At 31.3% G+C, this 25,845-nt stretch overlaps 1 protein-coding gene across 1 annotated transcript in view; it reads left to right on the forward strand.

Annotated features, from left to right (window-relative positions):
- Positions 1–25,845, forward strand: part of LOC115884322 (trissin receptor-like) — a 109,524-nt gene that overhangs the window by 61,866 nt on the left and 21,813 nt on the right. Inside the window, exon 4 of the mRNA XM_030902865.1 lies at positions 16,883–17,077. Coding sequence (XP_030758725.1) covers positions 16,883–17,077 — 195 coding nt within the window. The remainder of the gene's footprint in view (positions 1–16,882; positions 17,078–25,845) is intronic.

The following is a 25,845-nucleotide window of genomic DNA, read 5'->3' on the forward strand; positions in this document are numbered from 1 at the left end:
CGTAAGTTTATTATTAACATCAGACAAATAATACAGGGTGAGTCTTAAGTAAGTGCAAATATTTTTAGAGGTATTATAATTCGACCTCAGAAACACGTCTCTCAGTTTTACTTTTCGCGATTTTTTTTTGTAACTTTCTATAGTTTTTAGTTAAATGACAATATCTTGACAATATGGCAACATGGGTGGTGTGGTAGATTAAATTTGCCAGAAAGAAAACTCAGAAAAGGTCCAGTGGTTCCCAAAATTTAAGAAACAAAATATTTTGTGCGGTAATAAATATAACACCCTGTATCTCTGTTATTGTTAAAGGTATGGAGAAGGTGAAAACTGTTCATTGTAGAACTTTTTATGTAGAATACAGTGGCGTAGTCTGTTATTCTACGAACAGAACATTTTTAAAGATATTAACTAAAGTTATGTTTTCTTAATTGGAACATCCTATATATTTATAATTTTTTTTTTCACTATTTACTGCAATATTTAAAAAAATATATTATGATTATATTTAGTAGTAGACCATGATTGATAATAAAAGAAACTAAAGAATTATTAAAAGTATATACTGCTATCTGCCTCTTGTTTTATTTTGAGAGCCACTAATAAATTCTTTATATATTAGGGAAACTTAACTCTCTGCCGCTATTTGTAAATCTTGGTAGCTATCGTACCGGAACTTTTAGATATTCCTTCTGGCAAGATTGGGCTTCCCCTCACAACTTTGAAAATATTAGAGATTTGTTAAATTATTATTTCTCAAATCAATGAATTGGAACCAATGGACCCATATGATGGCCACCCTGATTCCCGGATTTGTCCGTTCTTGATTTCTGATTTTGGGGATTTTTGAAATATCAAATATATTTCGGCAACTACAACAACGTCAGACATCTGGAAAATGCTTTAATAATGCAAGCTTTTAGATATTTGCAAACCCGCATGCGTTAGAAAAAATATAACTTTAATTCATATTTTCAAAAATATTTGTTTCGTAGAAAAACAGACTACGCCACTGTATTCTGCGCAAAAAGTTTTACAATAATCAGTTTTCACCTTCTCGATATCATCGATAGTAACGGAGATACGGGGGTTGTTCCAAGTTGCAAAGTTTTCGAAAAGACCCTGTAGCTCGGAAAGGAAGGGGGCTATGAAAATTTTGTTTACAACACCTTCTGTTTGAAAAAAACGTGGGATAGGTTTGTGCAAACCGCATATTCCTATCTTGACTAATAACAAAGATACCGTATGAATTAAATCAAAATGGGACACCCTGTACTTATTTAAGACTGACCCTGTATAGTAGAAATTAAAAAAGAAAGGAAATTCTACAAAAAACTTTAAACGTTTTTTTAAATATTTTTGATATTGACTGGTTTGTTAGAAACGTTGAAAAACTCAGTCATTCCAAAAACAAAAATTGGTTTGATATTTTTATTTTAAGACGATAGTGTAAAAAAATATAAAAATATAGTGATGGCCGTAAATATATCCAATATAATTATTATTAACCATAAATTTCATAAAACAGAATCTAAAAAATTGATTTTATATTTCTGTTCCTTGAAAAATCCTCCATTTTTCTGTTTTCTAACCCCAAAATTAATCTTGCTATTTTCTAACAGAAAAACCAATTTAATCTAGAGAGTCAGACGAATTTTAAAAACTTAACAACGTACTAGCAAAACGTACCCCAGAAGAAATGACTGGTAAAAAGTCTTTCCCATCAAAACTAACTCTAAACTCGACTATTTTTTGTCACAAGTACGTAAAGAAAATGCAATTAAAACAGAAGAGACGACGATTCTGTTTGAGTAAATAAAAGGCCAGTTGAGTTTTCTTAGTGTTTCCACCAAAAACCAATCTCAATTCAAGTGGAAAACGCTTGCAAATGTTTGAAATAAAAGTCAAGATTTAAATATCGAAGAAAAAGCTTTAGAAAAACAATTTTTCATTTGCAAAATGTATCAACCGAATGCAGGCGTAAAGGAAATATTTATTTTCAGGAAAATGTCACTGTTTTTTCATATTTAATTCTGTAAAAGTACATCGTTTATGATGATTAACGAGGAGAATATGAATCGTGTAACACAGCACAAGCAATTTATCACCAGATCAAAGACTGACAAGGTTTTCAATCAAAATAAAAAAAAGGAAAAAAACATATTTCGAATTGATCGGTATTACGTTTCTTTAAAAAAGCTCAGCTTTGTTTATTTTTAGAGAAAAAAATAACAGTTTAAAAATTTTATTTTTCATTAACAGCTGCTGTGTTTTCTTTTCTCTATAGAATTGAAATTAAAAAAAAATGTGTATGCAATAGGAAACCTTTTAGGTTTATTTGACACAAATGATGAGTACTCTCATTGTACTAAATGATGATGTTCTTAGTCCCACGTTTATGAAAAAAACACTTATAAATAATAAAAATGTTGGAGCTGTGTTTCATCTAAGGAAATAATAATTTATAGTATGTGAACGGTGTAAGTATTAAATAAATCCCTGTGATAAAAAAGAATTGAAATAACATTAGAACATGATTCCTACAATATAAGCCTAATATAAGATAAAAATGTTTTCTTTAATGAAAAAGAAACATTAATGTTATATTTAATTAAAAAAAAAATTAAGATACTATAAATTTACTTTAGGACAACAAAATGCATAGATCGTAACTACTCCGATTCAGAAGAATCACTGCTGACAGAATCTTCCAAATTTATAGTATCCAAATCACAGGTAGATGAAGTATCCTCACATATAAGATATTTCTGTACATCATTTTCTAATATATTACTTTTTCGCGTTGTTACTGTTCTTTTTGTTGGTATAAGGGGTTCGGATGTTAATAGTTACTTCTTTAATATACCATATCCATATATTATTTTTTCCTTTTCTTGGGTATGAGGTTTTATAATAAATTGAAAGATGGAAACTTTTTTTTAGGCGACGTTTCGCTCCAACATAGTGGGCTTTTTCAGGCACAAGTGGTGTCTCATTTGACTGGAAGGTTCATCAATATCTAATAAAGAACACATTTTTTGAAATATAAATAATTTTGAGTTCTTGTCCTTTTGATCAAGCCAAGTATTAACCAGATCGGCAGTGCTTATCAATTTTACTCCATCTGAAAAGTATTATAAAATAAAGTTCGTCGCAAGCAGACGCAGGTGAACTATACAAAAATTAAAAGTGTATCAATATGACAACAAAAATATTCAATAAATAAGATATATGTTTTGATATGTTTTTTAAAAAATTAATTACTAAAATATTAATTAGTAAATTAAAAATAAAACGTAAAACTCGCTCCTTCAGTAAAACGTAAAAAATTATGTTAACAAAAATAATGTAATAAATATATTGTTTGCCAATTTTAAATTAAGATTTATTTCATAAATCCATCCCAATCTGGCAGCGCTGTCGCCATCGCTTGTCACTAAAAGTTGATCACGTACATCGGAAATTGTTTTGCAATTACCATAGTTTATAGAAAGTGTTTTGATAATACTGTGGTGGAATTAGTATTGTATTTTCATCGAAACAAATCGTTTAAATTTCATTTTTCTTTCTTCTTCTTTCTCAGCCTGGTTCCATCTAGTGTTGGATATAGGCCTCTTCTAGGTTTTTCCATGCTTCGCGATCTCTAGCCAATCTTATCCATTGTCTTCCCGCCACTGCCCTGACGTCATCGACCCATCTCTTTTTTGGTCGGCCCACACTTCTTGTTGTTCCCCTAGGTCTCTATAGGATTGCTTTTTGGGGCCATCGGTCTGGATCCTATCTTGCCACATGTCCCATCCATTGCCACTTCAGACTTGCCACTCTTTTAACGACATCTATTAATTTTGTTTTTTGATGTATGTGGGTATTCCGTATTTTTTCCCTAATGGTGACTCCCAACATGATTCTTTCCATGGCTCTTTGTGCGACTCGTAGTTGTTCTGCTGTTTTTCGTGTAATTGCCATAGTCTCTAAGCCATACGTAAGCACAGGTAGAATGCAGCTGTCGTAAGCCTTTTTCTTTAGGTTCATGAGCACCTTTTTATCCTTGAAAATATTGCTCATATTTCCAAATGCTACCTATGCCAAATGGATCCTGCGTTTGATCTCCGTATTTTGGTTTTCCTTGCCCAGCTTGATTTTATGACCTAAATATATATAATGGTCTACGTTTTCAATAATAACGTTGTCAACGGTAATCTTATGGATATAATTTCATTTTTACAGAATTTAATTTAAATTACTTTCTATTTTGAGTTCAAACTTCTCTTTGCTGGAATTACCAAAAAAAAAAAATTGGTGAGATACCAAAAAAATACTAAAATATAATCATGCGTGGTGTCTGACATTTAAACTCAATTATTTTTGGTCTGCTTGAGTGAACAAAACGTTTTTTAGCTTAAAATTATAACGAAGAACCTGAAAGACTTTAAAGAACAAATTCAGTCCACTGCACAATTATTATTCCTGTTATAGAAACAAAATACATTTATCTTTAATGCGTACAATGTATCCCCGTCTTAATTCCTACATAAAACTGCCCGAAGTAAAATGTATTTTACAATGAGAACAAAAGAACGAAATTAAATGTGGTGCTTTGTCGTGCCACGGAACAAAAACGACGTCATAGTAGGCGTAGAAATAACATTTGAGTTTAAGCTTTATACCTTGAAAACGTATTGATATAGTCTATAAAATGAATAACTTTGAATTTTGACCATTATTTTTTACAACATGGCAAATATAATCCGTCTATCAAAAAAGTTACTGATATTCTTTAAATTGAGTGCCAGTTCTTCCTCTTCTTGAAAAAATCAACACGAAATGTCATAACTGTCAAAAGTAAAATGTCATCAGCTTTTGACATTTCTAAATATCAGACCTATGCCGTCTCTAATAGAACAGCCTCGGAGCGAAATTTATGACGTCACGCTAGTTAGATACTACGGATTAATAAATATGTTGTAGAATACATGGAAAACATAATTATTCCTTGTATTTTTGGTTTGTATTTTAAAAATGATATAGTTTACATGAAATATACATAATATACAGTTAATAAATACAATATATATTTACCTATTTGTAGTAATAAATACTTTGGAAAATAAACTATGAACGATACAAATGCAGCAAATGTTTAACAATATACAAATAATGAATAGGTACATAAGATAATGGGTAAAATGTAAAATATATTTTAAATTTTGTTTTGGTTTGAAAATCGATCTAATTTAACAAAAAAACATTCAATATCTACTATAGTACAATTCTTTTAAAAGTTCCTCAATATGGCCGACCTAGTTACGAAAATTGGTAATTTTTTTTTAATGAAAAATAAGTTGGCGTTAGCGAATTACTCTTTGGTTATCAATAACATTTTCCAGGATTGTCAAGTTGACGTTAAAGTTAGGTTATTAGGTGGTTGTCATAAATCATAAATAAAAACATAGATTATTGAAATTATTTATTAAGAATAAAGGTATTTTACCGCAGATCCGAAGAGATTTTACTTAAAGGTGTTTTATAAAGTTTCTCAGTCAGAATATTAACTCCCCTGTTTCTTATATTTCAGTTAAAGGGACGTAAGAACTATAGGAAGTGAATTTTTGTTTTCATGTTTTGACGATATCTGAGAGTTCCTAGAATTATCAAGATTATTGAATAATTATAGTTGTTTAATAAGTGAAATTAATAGAAGACTTGGAAGTAGGATGACGCGTTTCATGTTATAGTTTATAGATCACCCCATTTCTCTTAATTTGTTTTTATTTCAGTACAGTTAATCACAAATTGAATTGATGTGTGCAAAAACAGCTATATATTTTCAAACATCTTATTTAAATAGTTCTTCTATATACTGTTAAACTGTATCAACTACAAAGTCTTTAGCGAAAAGTTACCTATAAGGTAATACATTTTGTAGATATAATTTATGAAAATTTGTATATAAAGATTAGAACACAATCCTCTGAGGGAGAAAGAAATACTAAAAAACTCATTAAATATACTTTATTAAAAATAACAACATACAAAAACATCCATGCAAACTGTAATAATCAGAACGTTATTCATATTTACCTTTATTAAATTTGTGTTTACACTCTTCTCAGGAAAGACAGAAATGTTTGTTTAAATATTAACTTATTTTAAATTGCCAGAAACACATCAGAATACGTCACAACCACAACTATAGGTTTGGAATCAGTACTAAATTTTATACCTAATAAGTGATGTGTCAACTAACAAGTATAGGATAAAAAAGAATTATTAATATAGAGTGTACTATACAATGTCCTTCTGCTTATTTATGAAATGACTTTCCTTTCAAATGTGAGGAATACCAGTAAAATAAAACATAATCTTTGGTTTGGTTTGGTGTTTGATATTCTAACTACATCTATTACAAACCTTAAGTGGTTTTAGTGAGTAACTGTATTTTTTATTATTCTTTGTGTATCCTGTAAAGTAAAAAAACATTTCAAGAAATATAAAAACAATGCAATAGATATCAAACAGATTCATAAAAACTACTTACAATTATTGTACCTATTATATATTTCAAGTGTTATTTGATCTTTGGTCCCATTACCAACATTACCTTATTTAGGTCTTCTCTACTAACTCAACTTTTAAACCTGTTTTAAACCTTCTTTATATTTTAAAACTGATTTACAACAATCTCAAATGCCCGCGCTGTTTCCTGAAATTGAAATAAAAGTTTTAATCTATTTATTATCATATACATATTACAAACCTGAAAATTACTGATACGAGGAAACTTCTCAAAATAATTAGAGACCTTTTTACAGACATCTGGACTAATTTATTTTCACGAATTTGCGGACGAGTCAATGTTTTCTAATACGTTTTTAAGCGTTTTACACATTTTGAATATCTTCCAGCCTATTCCTGTCAGTTCTTGATCGGTGAAAAGATTATTTATAACTATATAATTAGTACTGCAGGCTGCAGGTTAAATAAAAGAACAAAATCATGTAGAATTTGTGAATAAAAACTCAAAAAATAATGAAAATATTTAGAAAAAGGAAACGTAAACGTCAATGTCAGCCAAGTATCAGAGTTCAATTGGATTTACCACAGATTATCAATTTGAACTACAGTCGATTCCAATCTAGAGATTTTCGTTTTTTAAGCCTCCCATACTGAAGTCCGCCATATTGGAAAGTTTTAAATGAATACAAGTATAATAGTGATGTAAAATATTATTAGTTGCATTTACAAAATTTATATGTATATTTTCCAAGTATCAATGTTCGAAAAATTATATTTGCAAATAATACAATATCATAGAAAAAAAGGCGTCAGCGATGGCTATGCTTTATTTCATCGCTGTCATTTTATATGTAAAATTATTCTAATTTTTTTTATTTTCTTGGGATTTAGGTTAGGGAAAAACGCTGATTAAGTTTTCATTTGGTTTTTCATTATTTTTATTTGGTTAAAAAAAACGTTTTGGCTAACAGTATAGCATTCATCAGTGTTGTGTCATATGAAAAAAATAGTGTCGAATATAATCCAAAAAATTACATATAAAATATTCACACCACACACCACATAATGTTCAGTGCAATTAATAAACTAATATAAACTTGTCAAAAGATGACCACATATTTTTTTTAAATTATTAATCTTAACACTAAAACTATCTACATTGACTATGGAGTACGATTTCAGCCATCATAGTCAATGTAGATAGCTTTAATGTTAAGAATAATAATTTTAAAAAATATGTGGTCATCTTTTGACACGTTTATATTAATTTATTAATTGCAGTAAACATTAGGTGGTATGAATCAGTGTTAAAAGGTTAGGTTAGGTTAGAATCAGTGTTAAAATAACAAGTTTTTTATAAAATCTCTTCATCATGTATTTTAAACTGAAAAAAAATTGGGCCCCAGCACGCCATAAGCGTTACAAGGTTACAAGATTTCACAACGTCAGTGAAAGCCAAATAGAAAGCCAAATAATTTAGATACAAATTGATTAAAAAATCATATAAACTTTTTTTTTTATTTTTAACATCTAATTTTCACAAATAGCACTTTGCAATCCGCTACTATAAGTAATAATTATAAATAATATAAAGTTCCAAATGATCTAAATTAAGCATTATTGGTACAGCTGGAACAGCTAAAATTTATAGGTCATTTTATGTATTTCGTTGTGCAACAATATTCCCAATTAGTAGAGTAGTAATTTTAGATTATTTTAATTTTAACGTATTTTTACAATAATAAAAATTCACCGAATTATAGTCGAAAATTTATATTAAATCCAATTAACACAGTAAGCAATTCATGAAAATATTTAGCGAAAGATTATTTTTACAGAAAATGCAATGATTCTGAAATTCTAAAATAACTGAAAAAGAAACGTAATAAAAAAACTAATAAAATTTTCTTTTCGCGAATATCTTTTCTTTATAGTCTCTTATGTAAATTGGGGAAAATATACAATAAAAATCAACATTTTTGTTCAAACTTTTGTCAGAATGAATATTTTTCTTAAATGTATGTTTTTTATGTAATGTCTGTAGCTTTCTGGAGAAAAAAAGATCTTTCTCTCTTTCTTCTTATTTTAGAATAACTTTGTTTTTTTCAATGGCCGTTAAACTAAAAAAAACATACTAAAAACAAAATAAAACACTAAATCATCACAATACACCAAAACTGAATAATATTTAATAATAAATTATGTAAAATATATAATTTATTAATTGTGATTAATAAAATTGCGTTCATCTCATCAAGGAGGCCGAATTCGACAAAATATCAAGAAATAACTTTTAATTGGCATTAAATACTACAAAATTTTTATATTAAAAGAAAAAAGAAGTCAGTGGCGCACATGTTTTTTTTTGAAAAATATTCCAGTGATAACCCATATGCACATCCATGATGAATCTATCGACACTTTTTAGCATTAAAATATGTAACTTTTACTCTCAAAATTTCATTCGAATCACTAAGAGTACTTAGAAGAAAATCTTAATACTTAATAAATCGAAAGATTATTAAGACTTTAATACCCTGTAGCTACGAAACAAAGCAGAATCGGACCTATGTTGATAAGAAAAATAAATCTTATTTTTACGTGAGGAATGTCTTATAATTCTACCTTACAGTTTGCTGACGATCAGGTAATAGTGGCTAAAGGATGATCTATCGTGCCTACGTGGCTCGGAAAATACAACAAGAATATAAAAATTGGGACCTCACCAAAAAAATAATATACACACACCGGAAAAGTCTAGGGATATTACAATTTTATCCAGCCATCGTCAGTAATTTTATTATTTGCATTTCTGATATAATAAAATTAAAATAAACGAATAGTTTACAGGACGTATTGGAAATAAAAATGCGAAATTTACCGAATTTTTCAAATTTACCTTGATTTTTATTGAACTCAAAAAAATACACACATTTTTTTTAATTCTAAGCTGTGAATTAAAAAAAAAAGATAAAACCATTTTTACTTAATGAAGGGCCTCCTCTACTGTTCATTACAGCCCTACATCGTCTCTCCATGCTCCTGATCAGGTTTTCGATCTCTTCTTGAGGTACAGCCTGCCACGCTGCATTCACGATCCGAACCAGATCCCTACGAGTTTCACGAGGCATACCCATTCTCAAAATTCTTCTTTGGACCGCGTCCCATACGTGCTCGAGATCAGGAGATTGTGCCGGCCAGGGTAAGATGTTTAATTGATGAGCATTGATAAACTCACTTACCACTCTGGCTGTATGAGACCGTGCATTGTCATGCATGAGAATGAAGTTTCTCCGAAAATCATTAGCATATGGTACCACGACAGGCTCAAGAATTAAATCACGATATGTGATTCCTATTAGAAACCTTTCAAGAAAAACGAGATCGGTTTTTCGGCCTAACTGGACTCCTCCCCAGACCATAACTGTTCCACCTTGATAAGGGTGCACTTCCTGAACATAATCCAACCGAATAAAATTTCCCGGTTCTCTCCATATTCTAAGCCTTCTCGAATCTGGATGAATTCCAAAGCGTGACTCATTCGTGAAGAGAACATTGGCCCATTGTTCATTCGACCACTGAACATGATCTTGAGCCCACAAATATTGTACCTCTCGATTTCCTCTCGTTAAGGGTTGAGCTCTCCAGGGGCGTCTGCTTCTTAAGTTGACCTCTCTTAATCTATTGCGAACAGTGTCAGGACTAACGGTTACATTATGTGTTTCCCGGAGAATTAAACTAAGCTCTGGTGCTGTAAGAGTCGGTCGGCGTCGAGCACTTAATTGTAAAAAATGATCTTGCTGAGGGGTAGTAATGCGATGTCGCCCTGTGTGCCTTTCAGCAACATCACTAATTTTATGATAGCGTGCATTTAATCGCGATATTACACTTTGCGTTGTATTTAATGCTCTAGCTACGTCGATTTGGCGTATTCCAGCTTCTGTTAAGATGTCTACGCTCCATAATGTCGTTTAATACTAAACAGAGTTATTTGAATGAATTCTGGCCAGTTATCATAAAAACATAGCCAGTACAGGTTAAATTCGAACAATTGATGCTAGGTGCTTTTTATACATTTGACAAAAAATGCACAAACAGTTCTGCAAATATCCCAAATTTAGAAATAACTAGTGTGACTACTTCGTTTCAATCGAAGTAGAAAGAATCGGCCTACAAATATGTGGTTGTTTATTCAAAACATTTATTTTTAACTTTAATAAAATGATATCCCTAGATTTTTCCGGTGTGTGTATATGACACAATAATTAAGAGTGGACTACTGTATGATGAGATGGACTACTGTATGTAAAAGAATAGAGGCAGGTGAAATGGGCGTATTTAGGCGGTCTCTCGGGGATATCCAGACTAGAGAAGAGGGAAATGAAGATGTCAGAGCGCTAATGGGAGTAAAAAAACTGCTGACAAAGGAAGTCGAAGACAAGCTGTATGGAAGTCGAAGACAAGCTATGGTATGATCACTTGGTACCCCCATACCATAGTAGAAGGAAAAAAGTAGTTGCACTCTCCCAAATATTTTCTGCCAGTTTTTACACTCTCTCGAATATCGGCAGATTGCAGAGCGTTTCAGTTGAGTTCCGTCCGTCGACCTGCGAGGTTCGAGCGTTGCGTCCCAGCACAGAGACGGATTGACAAAAAATGAGTGCCTTACTGTATGCAGTAATAATTCAAAAAATTGTGCTTTGAGTTTTTTTTGAGAGTCATTTGTGATATTGTTTTTGTTCAGGTTAATGACTGATTGCTACCAAGTAATTTGATATTATTTTCATTTAAACCTCTGCTATTTACTGCTAGTACCGAAAGTACCGAAAAAAAAATGGAAATCCCAGTTCCTTAGAGGCATGGTACCGAAATTACCGGTTCCGAAAAACAGCTCCGGTTCCGGAAACGCTATAACGTACCATAACCGTGAATCGCCCTATACAGGGTGAGTCTTAAATAAGTGTAAATATTTTTAGGAGTAGTATATTTTGGCCACAGAGATATGAGGATTTTTTGCGCAATTTTTTTTTTCAAAAAAAATCTGGTATTTTTTTTTCGGTTCATAACCGGAAATTCCCGGTTCTTTTGAGAGGTTCTTTCGGTACCTTCGGAAAATAGTGAAGCTATTTCTTATTGTTCTTGCTTCTTTTCTCTTCTGAAATTTCTGTAATGTTTATGGTTTATTTTTAGCAATTATTGAAGTTTAAATATGTTATTTTATTATTTAGTACAATGTGTTGTTCAATGTATTAGTTATCCAATGAAAATCACCTAACAAATATATTACTACAAAACAAACACATTGATGCTAAAATTAAACTTATTTTAAATTTAAAAAAAATGTAGAAAATCTTTGAAATAGATAATAATATAAAAATATGTCATTATATATTTTTTCCGCATTTCTTCCCATCAGAAGATTTTCAGATACGGAAGAATTGTTACTTACACGAAATGTGAAAATATTCTGTTTTCAAGCAAATTTTTACTCGATGATCAATTTTTTTTTATTTTATTGTGAACTCATATTTTCCTAAATACATCTCTGTGAAACTATAGCAAGTGCCACGACTATACTTTGCCTAGTTATAGACCATGACTATACAGCTAGGTCAGTGGTCACGGGATGCGAGAACAAGATCATATAAAGTGACAGAAAAAGAACAAAGGATTTGACAAGGAGTAAAGCTACTAGTTTCCTTATACTATGCCCATACCTTAGAAGAAGAGGAAGACCAAAGAAAGCCTGGATGGAAGGTATAAATAAGACTATGAGTGCCAGAGACCTGAGAGATGGATATGTCCATAGATAAAAGAAAATAATCTTCTATTAAGATAGATATGAAACTTAATAGTAAAATTTTGGGTCAAAGCGCCCCTCCGTGTTCTTAGTAGAGACTACGTTTAACCCAGCGCCTTCGCCTTTTCTGCTGTAAATATTTTTTATGTTTATATTTGATTTCAAAGGATTTAGTTTTAAAGTTACACTGATATATTAGTATATCAGAGTAACTTTAATAAAACACAAGAATATATATATTTTACAGTTTATTAAATATAAATTTTGACTACAAGGTAGAAAATAAATCACAATATTTGATAAAACTTATAAGTATCCTATTTTTACAGTTAATAAATAATAAAACTATTTCTGACGTATGATACATATATACCTATGATATTTAAAATTTAGATAGATAGAATATTAAAAAACATACCGGGTATTTGCAGACGCAGGCCCAAATTCAATAAAAACCAAAATTTTTCCTGCGAAAATCGGGCTTTTTTCACAGAAAAGGTATTTTTTGATTTATCAACAATCATTGTCAAATTGACAATATACAGGGTGTTTTCTAATTAGTCTAAAAAATTGTGGTGTGATTCCTCATGTGTTCTTAAAACAATAATTATATAACCATTAGGTCTAAAGTACTTCCTTTCTGATCTACAGTTGCCGAGAAAAAAATTAGCCGTTTAGCCGTTTTTTAACGATTTTTTATTTTTTAGATTAATTAGGAAACACCCTGTATATGCATATCACAGGCAACCAAATAAACTATTAACCTCTAAAAATTATTTTTCCTACCACTAACGACATACCGTGTTTTTAGTGAGTACTAAATTATTTTATCAAAATTTCACCATATAAGTTTCCAGGCAATGGATATGTCTCGCTCCAGTTGGACCATTTAATATTTTAGTATTTGTCTGGATTGAGATAATCCCAAAAGGCTTAACTAAAATTTGTTTACTATCCTGTCATAACTTTATTATTGATGAAAGTGAATTTAAATTTAAATACTGTAAATTATTTATTAACTTTTAAACCACCGAATTAGTCAAAATTGAAACAAATATTAAATAACTCAAAACCGAACAATACTCTCATTTAGGGTACACTAAATTTAAATCATTTAAACCGTACTTTTACAATAACAAGCCGAATTATCGCGCATATTTCGTATAAATTTATATTATATTTGGCCGAATTAACATATATAATTTCGACACGAATGCTGGCCGTTGATAATTTTGACACAGCCCGATGATTTTATTTATCGAAAATGTAAAAAATGGCCTTTCACTAAATCCCAATCGATATATATCATTGTAACCGGTCCACTTTTCGCTGGCATCCCCTATTTTAGAACAATCGATTCAGAATTGAAAAACTGTTTTCCATAATTGTTCGGTTATTTTCCGGGACCGGGATGCAAATTTTATTAGTGGACCAAAAAGCAATTTGGGCCATTAGTTTTTATTATATTTTCATCTCGATAATCTCCAGGTAGATAGGGCATATACAGGGTGTCCCAGACTGAGCGTGAATTAGAAGTTTCTAGAGAACTACAATATCCTCGCGATTGCCTTGTAGCAGTAGATTATTTTTCTTGATTTTAACAAGTAGTCTATGACTTTAAACGTCAAGTGATGTAAAACAATAGATCTGGCCATGCTATATTGTGATACGTTGTTCAAAAAACAGTAAGTGATCATCATTTCCAAGGCAACTTTTCGCTGCTTTTTTTTTCATCGATTATGCCGGTATATTATTAATATCAACTACTACAAACATCACTAAAGAGCGAAATTACGAGATATTTTTATAAATACACTTTTTAAACGCTTAAGCAGCAGTATATTTATAATATAGGAAATTCAAATAATTCGTTTTCTGACAGATGGAAATAAATTGTCTGACTGTTTGACACTTAATGTCAAAGGAAGCTAGATAAAATCAAGAAAAATATACGTTTTCAAACTAAATCTTAAATAAATTAAAAACGATTTATTTTAGGTATAGGAACATGTATAGTTAAAAAGTAACAAATCATAGACTTAAAATAAAATATAGACTGAGCATATCATTCATAAATAACTGGAACATGCGGTCAGACAATGTCTTGTTATTGTTGTGTTATTGTTTTAGGTTATAACGAGTGCGACACGAGCGATAGATAGGTTGTCTCTGTCGTAACGGTCGTTCCCTGACGACTCTGCCGAGAAACACAACACTGTCTTTCGTTTCTCAAGTACACCTAACTCTCGGTATCATAGCCGGGTAATTTTTTATTTTAATGAAGCTATAATTAAATTAAAAATATATCGTATTTAAACTTTTTTATATTTTATTAAGATTTAGGACAGGTTTAAATAAAAGTTTAGAAAAAACGTCTTAGAGTCCAAAAAGGATAAAAATAATAAAATACACGTTATAGAAGAAATTTTATAATCGAAATTACGTAATTTTTGAAATTAATAATAAATTATTAATTTTAGTCAAACATTTACAACCCCTAATATTAATCAAAACAGGATCTATTCCACAGATATAATAAAATCGGCGACAGGGGAGAGAAAAAAATGTGATTGTTGTAATTTTTTTTCTGGTTAAGTGATGTCTTATGTAAATTAGAGAAAACATAAATCTGTTCCATTAAAGCAAGGAAGGTGATAGGAAGTGGATAAAATGAAAACTACATTTATTTAACTCGGTACTGTCTTTATTATACCGGGTGCGTCCCAAAAGTGGCTCATCCCCATAATTTTTTTTTAAGAAATTTTCAAATAAAAAAACAAGATTTAGTATGTTAGTATATGACATAAATTAGGATTGATTGACGCATTCAATTGTTTTTGGTCACTTCCTGTTTGGAAATGACTATAACTTTTAATTTTTGAACGGCACCCTCGGTATATTTCTACTTTATTCGATAGAAAATGACACTCTGAATAGAATGACAATCATTATCATATGTCAACTTTTGATATTTTCGCATATGGTTTAATTGTAATTGTAACACGCGGTTCATAACGACAATTTGACTCGAAATACCAAGTGTGTGGTATCAATATATTCATAAAAAAATGCTTTTTCCAAATATGCTAATGAGTCAGCCTTGTTCCATTTGAAAAAATTGACATATGTATGATTAAAAATACGATTTGTACATCTTTTAACCGGCCTAGACAAGACACGAAACCCATTAGACGATCAAAACCATTTTTCCAAGGCTCCTTGATTAAAAACTTAGTGTTTTTTAACAACACCATGGCACCCTGGATTGAAATTTAAAATAGGATTTGTTTTTAAGCGACAATGTCAAAAGTTGACATATGATATGTCATTCTATTCAGAGTGTGATTTTTTATCGAATAAAGTAGCAATATACCGAGGGTGCCTTTAAAAATTAAAAGATGTAATCATTTCCGTGAAACAGGAAGAGACCAAAAACAATTGAATACGTCAATAAATCCTAATTTATGTCATATACCTACTAACATACAAATCTGTTTTTTTTTATCTGAAAAAAAATAAAAAGTTATAGGGGTGAGCCACTTTTGAGACGACCCGGTATATTAAAAATATTGTTTCATAATGTAATATCATTTTAAAATTCTTGTATGTTATTTTAGATTCTGAAGATAATTTTAGAATAAACCGGAATATATTTTTAATAAAAACATTATTAATTATTAACAGGGTTATAATTATGATTTTGTTACAATGTAAATAAGTAAATAATGTAATGTAAGAGAAAAAATTCAGATTTTACATTTTACTAAAATATTATCTAAATAAGCGCCTTTCTACAACAACGCCATTGACTCCTAATGGGTAAATTGAGAGTTGCCTACCGGTCAAAAGTCCTTTCAAGACTTAACTGGATTATTTAAGTCAAATTTCTTGCAAATTTGGCACTGGCGAACCATATTTTATAGTTCTTGAACAGAAAAAGTCAATAAAATAAACACTTAAGGACTACAAGCTAAGAAAATGCGTTAATACAGCCGGGGAGATAGCGGCAACAAAGCTTTACCGCACACGTCCGACACGTACTACAAGGTAATAAATGAATGAATAGGCTCCCTCGCCTCTAATCGGTGTTGTCATATTGTAAAGAACTTATCCTTTTTAAACAGTATCCGACTTATAATTTAGTAGTATAAGGACTATTTAATACATCTATGGAATATTAAAACCTACTTTATTAAACTGTAGTATTAATATCTCAATATATGTGTATAACAAGAAAAAAAATATTGATAATATTAAAGACGTGACAACATAGGCTGGATCAGGAAGGCTCAGTCGACTGTACCCAGAAGTAAACATGTGTACAAAAAAGAATGTTTGTCCGGGTTGAGATGTAAATAGTGTAGTCTATATTTTATTTTAAGTCTCTGTAACAAATTGAAAAACCTTTTCACCTATTCACTAGTGAAATAAAAAAGTGGGTTTTTATTTGAAAAAAATGATTTATGATAATTTTTTAATCGGTCATTTCCATGACAGCTACCACCATTACTCTATGACATTTGAACAATGTAATTTTGCAGCAATTAACTAAATTATTTCTTTCAGTTGATAATTTGTGGTGTATGGTCCATATGCATCATATACAGCACTCCCAAATTCTATTGGGGAAATACCGTCACGGTAGGCACCGACTCAAATGAGGAGACAGTGTGTGTCTTGAACAGACAGCTCTACAATTCAGAAGTGTTCGACATGGTCCATTTCGTACTCTTTTACGTACTACCTTTAGGAGTAATGTCGGTAAGTAATGATATAGTTTATGTAAATACCTATATCTTTATTACAAACTGATATTTATCTATAATTTCCATAGCCATATTTACTATAAGGAATACAAAAGCATTTGATAGGTGGTGTCATTTGTTTTATATTTTTGTTTGCATTCAGATTTGAAGTATTTTCTATATATTTTAATATTTTTCTAGATTTGAATATGCTATTTTTCTACTCTTTTCCGTTGAATTTATATTCTATAAAATCTAGTATGTGACCGCTTTGAATTGACGTCAATTATTACAAATAAGCTAAAAGCGCACTTGACATGAGCTGTCAATTATTGCGGAAGATAGCGAACTTCCAAATCTGATTTATTTACAAAATAATTTTTGAATATTTTTTTCCGTGAATTTATCCTATGTTTTAATAGTTATTTTTTATACAAGAGGATAAAATGGTATTTTATTGTTGTGTATAAAACAATATTTTTTTTCTATAGCGAGTTACCTTTTAAAAAATATTCAGAAATTATTATTTCAAGGAATTTATTACGAGTAGAAAAAATATTGTGCTGGGTTGGTGTTGGTCTCTATGTAATTTGACAAATAAATAAAGCTGTCTCTTTAGTTGTCAGTTTTGAGTCACTATTTTTTACTTCTCTTTCGTGTCGATTGGTGATTGAGTTGGAGCCAAAAATGGCTCACAACGAAATAAGTAAATTACCAACAGATATTCAGGCTGAGGCGACAAACGCCACATCCAAACTACTTCCATTTAAATCCCGAATAACTTATGAAAAGGAATACAAAAATTTTTAAAAATGGAAGCAATTAAAAAACGTCCGAGAAGAAATAAAGTTTTTAACCTATCCTCGCTGTTAAAGTATCATTTAATTTACCTTTGCGGTTAAAGTACTCCCAAGTAGCATTTGGACGTTATCTAACGTCGGGTATACGTCGCGTTCAATAAACCCGACGTCGAGTACCAACGTCGGTTCGACCGCCTGACGACCCTTATTTGCACCTAAATGGGGAATACAGATTCGGGTCGCCTCGACGTCGGTATCTGACCTAATAGGGAATGTAATCCTACTAATTACCAACGTCATATTACGTTGGATTTTAGTTACTTAAAATTCGTCGCTAAGCACTTACGTTACGTTTGGTTACATATTCGCTACCAAGAATACATAAAAACCTAACCAAACTACCTAATTACAAATGGATTCATAATCACTCCTCAAATATAACTATAAGTGCCTATCTAATTTCATATTATAATAATTCTGAATCATTAATCCAGACATCAGTTTTGTCAACGGAAGTCACTTTTTTGATATATCTGATTAAAATACTCCGAAAAACAACGAGCGCCTTTAAAATTAGGTAGATTTATGAAATAAAAATATCTATAAAAAAGTAACTCGCAATTTTTTTTTTTAATTTTCTAGCTGGTTTAATCATAAAACTGTACTGTGGTTCCCCCCAAACTCAACCTTATCAATATGATTCTACTAGAAATCGAAATGTGAATATAAATTTTAAAAACATAAAACGATTTTAAAATGGCTGACAATCTGATACTTGTTAAGAATGGCGGATTTCTGTGTCCGACTTAATATGAACTACCAATATACCAATTCCGACCGGGTCTCCAACATTAGTCGTCTCACACGACCGAAGTCATCAAACCGGACGACCGGCAATCGTATTATGACGTATATAATTCCAACGTACGCCACGTAACCTCATTTTGCGTATCAGTGATTTGTGGATTTGTGCAACTATATTTTAGTTTTTGTTTTCTCCTTAAAAAAAATGGGCAGCCACTAAGCCTAACCTCATATGTGGGAGGAGGATGGGGTCTGCTGGTTTCCTAAGCTAAAAAATGAAATTAAGATGCACCAGTGTAATGCAGCATCTCTGGCGGATAAAAATCAGTTATGGGTGGAGGCAAGACATCACTACTACTATTATTATTTTGCAAAAGCCTCGACCTCTTACTGTAAAATGTAGATGAATGTCTAAATGCCTTTTTAGTGTTTTTTTAGGCATAATAAAAAAAATAAGTATGTTTACAAAAACTTTTTATTAGGTTATATTCATGATGTTCATTAGGTCGCAAATGCTACTTAATGGGTTGTATTTACGAACGTAAATAGAGATACGTAAATTAGGTTATAAATATGAACATAAAATACAACAAAATATAATTGGACGTTACTTTAGGGATTATCAGTGAGATGTATCCTATTCGGACAACGGGTAGACGTCGGGCTAGTTCAAGTATATGTACGTCGTGCAAGCCAACGTTGGGAAATTAATAAAAATGGTACGTTGTTATTTTGTACGTCGACAGATCGTTGGATTTACCGACTCGGATCCAACGACGTCGCTTTTAATAGGAAAGCGACGTCACCGGTCGTATCACCAGCACCTGACCGAAATTTGCACAAAGTCTGACGTCGCTTCAGGTCAGATTTAGTTCGAAGTCAGATAGATGCTACTTGGGCTATTTTATCTACTATTTTTGATAGATATAAGGCAATTTTAACAGTTGCTAGGGAAAAAAAGTAATTTGTTTATTCGGGGAGGGGGAAAAATGTAACAAATCTGAGATCATTAAAATCAATCCAGCCGTTTTTGAGTTATGAATGGTTTCGCTAACACGACTTTTTATTTATTTAGATTTTAAAAAATGTTGACATATTTGTATTAATACAATGTATTTATTTTGTTCAAATTAATACTTCTTTCTATTACTTATTGATTTATCTTACTAAAATACTTTGAAATCACTTTCTCGCATGTATGCTTCAATTATAAATGTAATTTTATTAGACAAAGATTAGACATAAACACAAATTTTTAGTTATGAGAATATAATATTTTCAAAAAAAAAGAAGAAAAACATTCTATGATGATGATATAGGCGACAAGAAAAATTTTGTATTAGAGCTGAAGGCCATTAAATATCTTAGAAAATATAAACGATTACAATCAAGGTAATCATTTTGGTTAAGTACATCAAAAACGCAGCTGTTAGGACTCAGGAACAGAACAATGGATATTAATAAGCTAGTGCTCTTCCCTGTAATGAGCGGCTTATAGCATAGATATATTACTACTTGCGGGGGTAATTTGGATAGAAGGTTGGAAATATACAGTGAGAGTTACAAAGTCCACTTCATATTGTTTTTTTAAGAACTGGTTTGACTTCAGCATTACCTTTTGCTGCTATGAATGGATCAATTGATGGATATGGAATAAATTCATAAATTCTATCGAGCAAGCCGAGAATTAAATATGATTATCTCCTCAGAAAATAACTAAATGTTTAACTTTCTCTAAAGAGCCGGTAAGATGGAAACTGGTAGTAGAAAACAAAATTATTGGGCAAGTATCGCAATTTAGATACCTAGGAATAGATATGTCGCACTACCATGATCCAGAGAAAGATCTGAGAAGCCTGATAAACAGAGCAATGGCCATGTCAGGATGTTTGAGACAAATAACGTGGACAAACCCCTTCATGCGAACTGACAGCAAAATTAAAATTTATAAGACCTGCATCATACCAATAATGACATATGGCATAGGAATACGAGAGGAAACACACAAGACCAAAAGCCTATTAAGAGTCTGTGGCCGTTGCGGGTTGCAAATTAGGCACACTAAATAATTAAGTCATTTAATTAACTCGATGAATTGTTACAAACTAAATAACTATTACAAAACATAAGAATTCGGTTTCTTGGCGCGAAACGTGAATGTTGAAGGTCGAATGTCTATCCACAGAATAATCCTTCCTCTTCCTCGATTGACAGATATCAGCTGGACGGCCATTCAGGGTTGTTATTCTCCTCCCGTGGAACCAACCAATCTGTGGCGGGCACTTGCTACCTTCGGAAGTCTGCCACAAGTCGCTGAAATGAAGAACCTAAGAACCATAATGGGGAAGACTAGAAGAGACAGAATTAGAAACACAAATATCAGGCAACAATGTGGAATACAGGACGTAGTGAGATGGGGTAGGCAAAGAAAAAGACAATGGTTCGCGCACGTAAAACTCATGGAAGAAAACAGGCTACCACACATAGCTCTTGAAGGGAAACCCATTGGAAACAGACAGCCGGGAAGACCTCCAAAAAGATGGAAAGACAGTTGGTATTCCATGTCCTAAGAACTCCTACAGAGGCAACCTTAAAATTAACAGATCGAGAGATCTCAAATAAGTATAAGAAGAAGAAGAAGAATGGATCAAAAATACAAAATATTAGTCCGGCTTATTGTATACAGGTGACAGAGAGAGAGAAACATTGATATCAGCATAACCAACACGAGATACAGGCCAGAGACATTGATTTGTGATGTCACCGCAATAGTCGGGCTTTTGTATTGTGCCATATGGTACTGCATATAGTTTTTGCATAAATAATAGTATTTTTTGATAGTCTTGCCAGATATAAATATGAAAAATATTATACACAAAGGTATTAAAAAATAACATTAACTTTTTATTGCGTCAAAGTTATTGAATAGCATTAAAATTTAGATCTAAAACACGAATATTAATATGAAATAAACAACAGCATAAGATGAACAGAATAAAATCCAGATAATAAAAAGCATGTCCTAAAATTGCGCTGGCGAGTATTTAGCAACTAGTAATAATATACCTTGTGATAAAGTTTCCAAATAAATGTCCTAAAACGCTTAGTTTCGGAGATACAGGGTGTAGAATTTTCATTTTTAATATTAAAAAATTTGAAAACTATACTTTATCGACAAGTTAAGAAAATGTATTGTATATGATAAGGGCAGAATACATTTTAAAGTTTAATTAAAAATAATTGTAAACATTTGCCTGACATGTTAATAAATGTGGATATCAACTATTATCATTAAGTAATTTGTAGTTCGATGTTCATCAAGTGACCATCTCCATATATCGTAAATAAAAACATAAAGATATAATTTTTTATATAAAATACTGAAATAAAGTACAATTCATTTAATTTCTTTAAAATATATTGCCATTTCATAATAATAATATATATTTCATAATAATAATAATAATTTTCAATATTTATTTCATCCTGAATTTCCAAATCTTGTTTTCTTTCATCGGGATGTTTGGAAACATGCACAGTTATATAAGAGAGTTGATTTGGAAAAATTGTAGGCACATCATCTTCTGTAGGTTTTGGACGTGACCTAGTTACAGTTAATATTGTTGGGAAAGAGAATGTAGACAGATCCTGAGTACTTATTATAATTGCTGCTACAAGGCACAGGCACAGAACAATGTCGCGGTATTTTTTATTTCGCAAAGAAAAAATAAAGAAACGAAAACTGTTTTACCTAAAAATACACGTCACTTACGTTGGTTTAACACTATACACTAACACTAACGCTATTAATTGTTTTTATATAAATTCCCCAACTTTTTCCTATTCCGGACACACAGCCCGCATCGCCGGTATTACTATAATTTTTACCGAAAGTATGATTTTTTTCGCGGGTACGATGTTACGAATCGGATCTAGATAGTTCACTATTCACTCAGAGTACACTCAAAATTATTTAGTATAATTTTATTAGCATAGAAACGCGTAAAAAACACAGATTTGTTGCGAAACTAATGAAAACAATAGGTTTGTTTACGACTACTAATTCTCGATTACTTCGGTAGAACTGTCAAAACAGTCAGGCCTTGAATATGACGTTAGCCACGATATCAGTGATAAGTGACTGAGAGAAAGAGAAACATTGATTTCAGTGATAATCATAGTAAAGTTGGAACTAAAATGTAATTTCCACATTTTTGTAGCATGAATATTGAAGAAAACCCATCAAAATAAAGGTTACCTTCCCAAGCAGCATTTGGACGTCGGGACAACGTTGTGTCACGCGACCAAACGTCGGGGTGCAACGTCGGCACAACCTCGTGCCAACCCTAGTCTGCACTAGTTTGGAGAATAATTTTTGGGTCGAAACGACGTTGGATACCGACGCTAGCTCGAAGCCTAATTTAGTACAAACTGCAACGTTGTTTAAAATCCTAATTCACAGAAATACAAAACTAATATGGCGTCTAAGTCGCGTTTTATCCTAAATTGGGATAATTATAGTAAAAATATTATTTTTATGATTTAGTTAGAGACATAAGTCAGATGGCAGTGAAGGAAAACAAAACAAAAGTATTTAAGTGTGGAGGATGTTTGAAGATCATAATTATTGAAACACTTTAACCGACTCTGTAACTCGTTACCCAAGGCAAAAAAGTTAAACGCAAACAACTTTATTGATAAATGTATTGTTTCTACTTTGAAAAATACTAATGGGCTTTAAAATTAAAGAAGTTTTAAAAATTTTCTTGAATTTTTTTTTTTAGTAAAATGAGAATAATTTATTCGCAGTCGAAAAAATTATTTCCGCGTGTTTTTTAGGGTCAAATATTTCAAGTTAATGTATTCAAAAAGCAGGAATTGCTATTTTAGGAACGAAACATTTTCTTATTTAACAACATGGCGGCTTTCACTTTGTTGTTTTGGAGATTAAGATGGAGTAGTTCGAGTAGTCGCATACTGGACTAATAAAGTCGCAGTTCGGCCGTAACAGGTAGTATACTAGTCGCAAGATTGCCTAATTTAGTCATCCTAGAATCTAGCTTGTGCCGCCCTCTATAATCTAAATAAACCAGGGAGTGGATAAACTATCGGTAATATATGTCGATGTATTTTTAAATTTAGTTTTATATATACCTTTCTTATGTCCCATTTTAATTAAGTTTTTTTTATAAAAACAAAAACAGCACTGAACTGTCTGACTGAACAGAACAATGAAGTGAAAATTTAAGATTTAAGGTTATGGTTCAATACACTTGCAAAAAGGTAGTGATTCGACGTCCTACCAACGTAAGAATAAGGAACTCTAAACAACGTTGGAATTAGTAAAACAGACGACGTTTGCATAACGTTGGAATAGGTCCTGAAACTGACATCGGAAAACTCTATATGGTCCAACGTTGTAACTACGTTGTCCAAATCACCTAAAGATCACTTAAGCAAAAAAGGTTACAAGACAACGTTTATTCGACGTCGCAGAAGCTTCTACTTTGCTGTAGTACTAGTCCAACGTCGGCACAACGTTATAAAAACGTTTAAATTTATTTTAATACCCAAGGTAGGGAGCTAACTATTTTTTGTAACTAATCCAACGTTGTGTTTAGTAAACATGTGGTCGCAAGTCGTGAAAATGCTACTTGGGTTGTATATATAAAATTTTCATTTGCTAGGGTTCTTTAAAGTTGCAAATAAACCCTTTTTTCTCGTAAAAGTAAGTTTTATAATGATGAACAAATAAAAAATGTAAATAAAGACAATTTTTACCGTACAAAAGATGTCTCGTCTCTTCGCCATAGTTGATTACTATTATAATCAATAGCGTATTTCTTCTTAGCTCAATCTTAAATAAAGAGAAAACAGTTTTTACTATTATTTCTTTTCGTCGTTTCAGCTTTATACAATTACTTTTATTTTGTCTTTTATGTCGTCTTTCCCTTTGAATTATTTATATTGCCTTCATAGTAGATACTTTTTTTATTTATACCGGGTGCGTTTCAAAAGTGACTCGTTTCTTATTCATTTTTTCAGATAAAAAAATCGAAATCTCTATATAAAATCCTTAAGTGACTGACATACTGATTAATCATGATCCTGCTCAAACCACTCAACGTAAGAAACTCAATATTGGCATACAGGTTGATTCTAGAGTGTAGAGGTTCGCTAAGAAGGGATTTTTCGAAATTCCAGTTCCAAGAGGGTGAAACCACCCCTCAAATATTACAATATTTTTATTTAAAAAACAAGTTTCCGAAAAAACGCTTAAACACGTATATTTTAATTTGTTTTTTACATATTTTAAGATTTTTTAAAAACGTATACAGGGTGTTTCGAAAAACCTGGTCATTGATTAATCACGATCCTGCTTAAAGTGCTTGACGAAAAAAGCTGATTTTTGGAAAACAGATTGACTTTAGGGTGTAGAGGTTCGATAAGAAGGATTTTTCGAAACTCGAATTCTAAGGGGGTGAAACTATCCCTCAAATATTAAAATATTTTTTATTTAAAAACCGGTGAGTTTTTCGGAAAAACTCTTAAACACGTATATTTTATTTTGTTGTTTTACATATTTTAAGATTTTTTGTAAATTTATACAGGGTGTTTCATAAAATATGACCATTGAGTAATCACGATTCTGCTTAAACTGCTTGACGTTTAAAGCTGATTTTTGGCAAACGGATTGACTGTGTGGTGTAGAGGTTCAATAAGGAGGGGTTTCTCGAATCTCAAATTCCAAGAGGGTGAAAACGCCCCTCAAATATTACAATATTTGTTATTTAAAAAACGGTTAGTCTTTCAGGAAAACGCTTGGGGACAAGCATAATTTATTTGGTTTTTTTACATATTTTGAATTTTTTTAATAAATCATACAGGGTGTTCCAAAAAGTTGGGTAATTTCTTAACCACGATTGCTTAAACTGCTTGACGTAAAAAGCTTATTTTTGGCAAACGGATTTTTCGAAAGTCAAATTCCAACGAGATGAAACGACCCCTCAAATATTACCAAGTTATATAATAATATCGCCATATTGTTTTTTCTCATGCTGACATAAATGTGAGAAAATTTTATCCAGTTTGTATGTTAATGGAAATTCTTGCTTTGCTTTATCATCACCATTACAAATGATTAATTCGACGCGAACGAAGTCGCTGGTACACGCTAGTA

The sequence above is a fragment of the Sitophilus oryzae genome, unplaced genomic scaffold (assembly GCF_002938485.1).
Source record: "Sitophilus oryzae breed Bouriz unplaced genomic scaffold, Soryzae_2.0 scaffold_227_pilon_pilon, whole genome shotgun sequence".
In the NCBI taxonomy this organism is placed as follows: domain Eukaryota; kingdom Metazoa; phylum Arthropoda; class Insecta; order Coleoptera; family Curculionidae; genus Sitophilus; species Sitophilus oryzae.